At 39.1% G+C, this 3,125-nt stretch overlaps 1 protein-coding gene across 1 annotated transcript; it reads right to left on the bottom strand.

Annotated features, from left to right (window-relative positions):
• Positions 1–2,212: 2,212 nt before the first annotated feature.
• On the bottom strand, positions 2,213–3,086 carry LOC105812011 (putative neuropeptide Y receptor type 6). The gene is given in 2 exon segments (XM_012646358.1): positions 2,213–2,254; positions 2,256–3,086. Coding segments are annotated over 2 exon segments (873 nt in total).
• Between the last annotated feature and the right edge of the window lie 39 nt (positions 3,087–3,125).

The raw sequence follows: 3,125 nt of genomic DNA, 5'->3' as shown, positions 1-3,125 counted from the left end.
TGATGGGCACTTAGGCTGATTACACGTTTGCTCTTGTGAATTGTGCTGCAATAAACATTTGAGTACAGGTATCTTTTTGATAAAATGACCTCTTTTCTTTGGGTAGACCCCCAGTAGTGGGATTGCTGGGTCAAATGGTAAGTCTATATTTATTTCTTTGAGGAATCTCCATACTGTTTTCCGTAGAGGTTATAATAATTTGCAGTCCCACCAACAGTGTATAAGCGTTCCTTTCTGCATCCACACCAGTATCTATTGTTTTTTGACTTTTTAATAATGGCCATTCTGACTGGGGTAAGGCGATATCTCATTGTGGTTTTAATTTGCACTTCTCTGATGATTAATGATATTGAGCATTTCTTCATGTCTGTTGGCCATTTGTCTACCTTCTTTTGAAAAACATCTATTCATGTCTTTTGCCCACTTTTTAATGGGTTTGTTTGTTTTTTTCTTGCTGATTTGTTTGTGGGTCTTAGTTGTAGGACTAACCACAATCAGAACCTAGAATGGTTATCTAGGGAGACTGCAACTGCTTCCTCGGCTAAGGGGCTACAGTTCTGTACCTTTAGGACTTCAAGCTGACACCATTTGAAATTGGATTTTAGATAAGAGCATTTGTAACTAATACTGTGAGACTGTTACATTTTATTTCATTTGGGTGTCCAGCAGTGCTTTTGTTGTTCATTTATCCCAAAATGATAGAATAGAAATCCTGAAGAAAATGAAAAAAGAGAGAATGAGGGAGGGAAGGAAAGAAAGATTTTTCAGGAGGAAAAAACATTGAGGATACTGTGCAAGAAAAAAACACAATAGATATTCAGGTATTCGGAGAAATATTACTTTTTATTCAAAAGAAAACAGGTACATTTTTAACATACAAATACACGGTAGTTCAAATTTAATAGATGTAAGGGAGGTTTATTCAAGGAAGCAATGACACTGGTCATGATTTAGTAAAAGTCACTGAGCTAATGGCTATTTGAACAACAGCTTAGTATCTTTTGAGAATAATCTAGCTGATTCCCCTATGTAAGCGACTCTGTGGGGATGAGGGATCTGTTTTTTAAGTGTTTAAGTCAGATATTTGAGAGGTTGAAAAAATTTTAAGCTAATTATAAAAGTGCTATTGACAAAGTCTCTCAGACCCAATGATAGAGTCATATGACCTCTATTTAATATACATAAAGAATTACAGATAAAAAGCCATTTTGTAATGAAAGCTCTATCTACATTGGCCATTAATAAGTTAGTTAAAGTGATTTCTAGCTTAATTAGAGTGCTAAAGAATTTGTGGCCAGTTCTAATAGCATCGTTAGTGAAGAAAATGTACTGTTATCATAAACTAGAGAATCTGATTCAGGTATGGGAATTAATTATAATTATGATGCTTAATTTAAATGTGAAGTTAAAAGTACCCTTTCAACCTTAATCCAAACGTAATTCATTAACTAATTGATTATGGTGGGGGATTTTCTGATGTGGCTAATTGATTGAATAGTTACATGACTGAAAGTTACAGTTTTCATATCTGAAAGTAGACTTGTTTCAGTGCTAGGGAGGTATAGCATTGACTTTACTAGGCATATCACTAGTAATAACTTTTGTGGATATTTCATTGACTAAAAGGATCTGTGAACTTTGTTTCCCAGCCATCACTGCTGCTTGCCTCTCTGTCTGCTTTCTTGTGTTCATTCTCTGCCACAAATGATGGAAGCCAGATTGTTCGAAGTATTAGTTATTCTCCTAAGAAAAGAGAAAAGGGTGGTGTGTGTGTCTGTGTGTGTCCGTGTGTGTTGGTGGGTGTGTTGGGTGGATATATGATAGAGACAGGCTTAGCCTAAAGCAGAACTAGGTATAAAGTTGCTATTTGGGGGGTTCTGGCTTCTTCTTTCTGCATCTTGCCCTATCCCCAGCCATTACCTCCCCATCTCCCATTCAAGAAGGACTTCAGCATTAAGTGTTACCAATTTTTATATACCTGTTGGTATGTGAGCCATTCTTAAAGATCCCTTAGATTCATCTGTGTGCATAGTGGAGATGGCAATATTTTCATATCTTTCCCGAGGTGCAAAGCACCAGCAGTGGTGAATAAGCACCACCAGGTCCTTTTGGAAATTTTTGTTGAGAAAGCCATAAAAGAGAGGGTTTATACATGTAGAAACCATAGCAACCAAATGGCAAACTGCAAATGCCAGGTCATGGTGGCAGCTCATCAGCACCTCAGGATGCCAGTCAAAGATGACATTGAAGATGTTCAAGGGCAGCCAGCAGGCTCCAAAGGTTACCACGATGGAAATCAACATTGTGTTGATCCTCTTGTTCTCACTGAGCCGGCCATCATTTTCCCTCTTCCTGTTGACCTTCCCATTTCTCCTGCAGAGGCAGATGATAATCTTCAGGTAGCAGATGAGGATGAAGGCCAGAGGGACAAAATACTGGACCATAAACAGAGAGGTGGTAAAGAGGAGCTGGTTCATTTTGGAGGGCCAGTTCTCTACACAGGCCACCCGGTGGGCATAGAGGTCAGTGGGGAGAGAGAGATTGTGGAAGGGCTCATTGGTGAGTTGATAGGACAGGAAGAAGGGAATAGATAACAGAAGAGAAAATAGCCAAATCAATGTGATGCCCCAGTAGGCATGAGATACACTGGGCTTCCAGCCACAGGGGTTCACAATTAGCTGATGTCTTTCAACAGCAATTAATACAAGTGAGAATATGGATACAGAGATTGAGACACTTTGCACGTAGGAGGTTAGTTTGCACATGGTGTCCCCAAATATCCAGTGGTCCATCAAAATGTAGATGACAGTAAAAGGGATGCACATGACACACACCAGGATGTCAGAGAAGGAGAGATTGGCAATCAGTATGTTGGTGACATTCTGAGCTTGTCTCTGCTTCTTAAAGATGATGATGATGAGAGAGAGGTTTCCAAAAAGGCCCACAATTAAGACCATAGTATAGGCTATGAGTAATAGCAGTAAGGCTAGAGAAGGGGGTTGACAGGACTCAAAGTAAAAAAATGCAGAGTTGTTGCTCTTTGTGCTGGTTTTATCAGATGTTGGGTGGTTCAGGGAAGCTTCCATTATGTCAGGATTGTAAGAAGAGATTTTCTAAGCTTACTT

The sequence above is a fragment of the Propithecus coquereli genome, unplaced genomic scaffold (assembly GCF_000956105.1).
Source record: "Propithecus coquereli isolate 6110/MARCELLA unplaced genomic scaffold, Pcoq_1.0 Scaffold242, whole genome shotgun sequence".
NCBI classification, from domain to species: Eukaryota; Metazoa; Chordata; class Mammalia; order Primates; family Indriidae; genus Propithecus; species Propithecus coquereli.
Note: the sequence above shows the minus strand (reverse complement) of the source record. Positions and strands in the feature narration are given on the sequence as shown.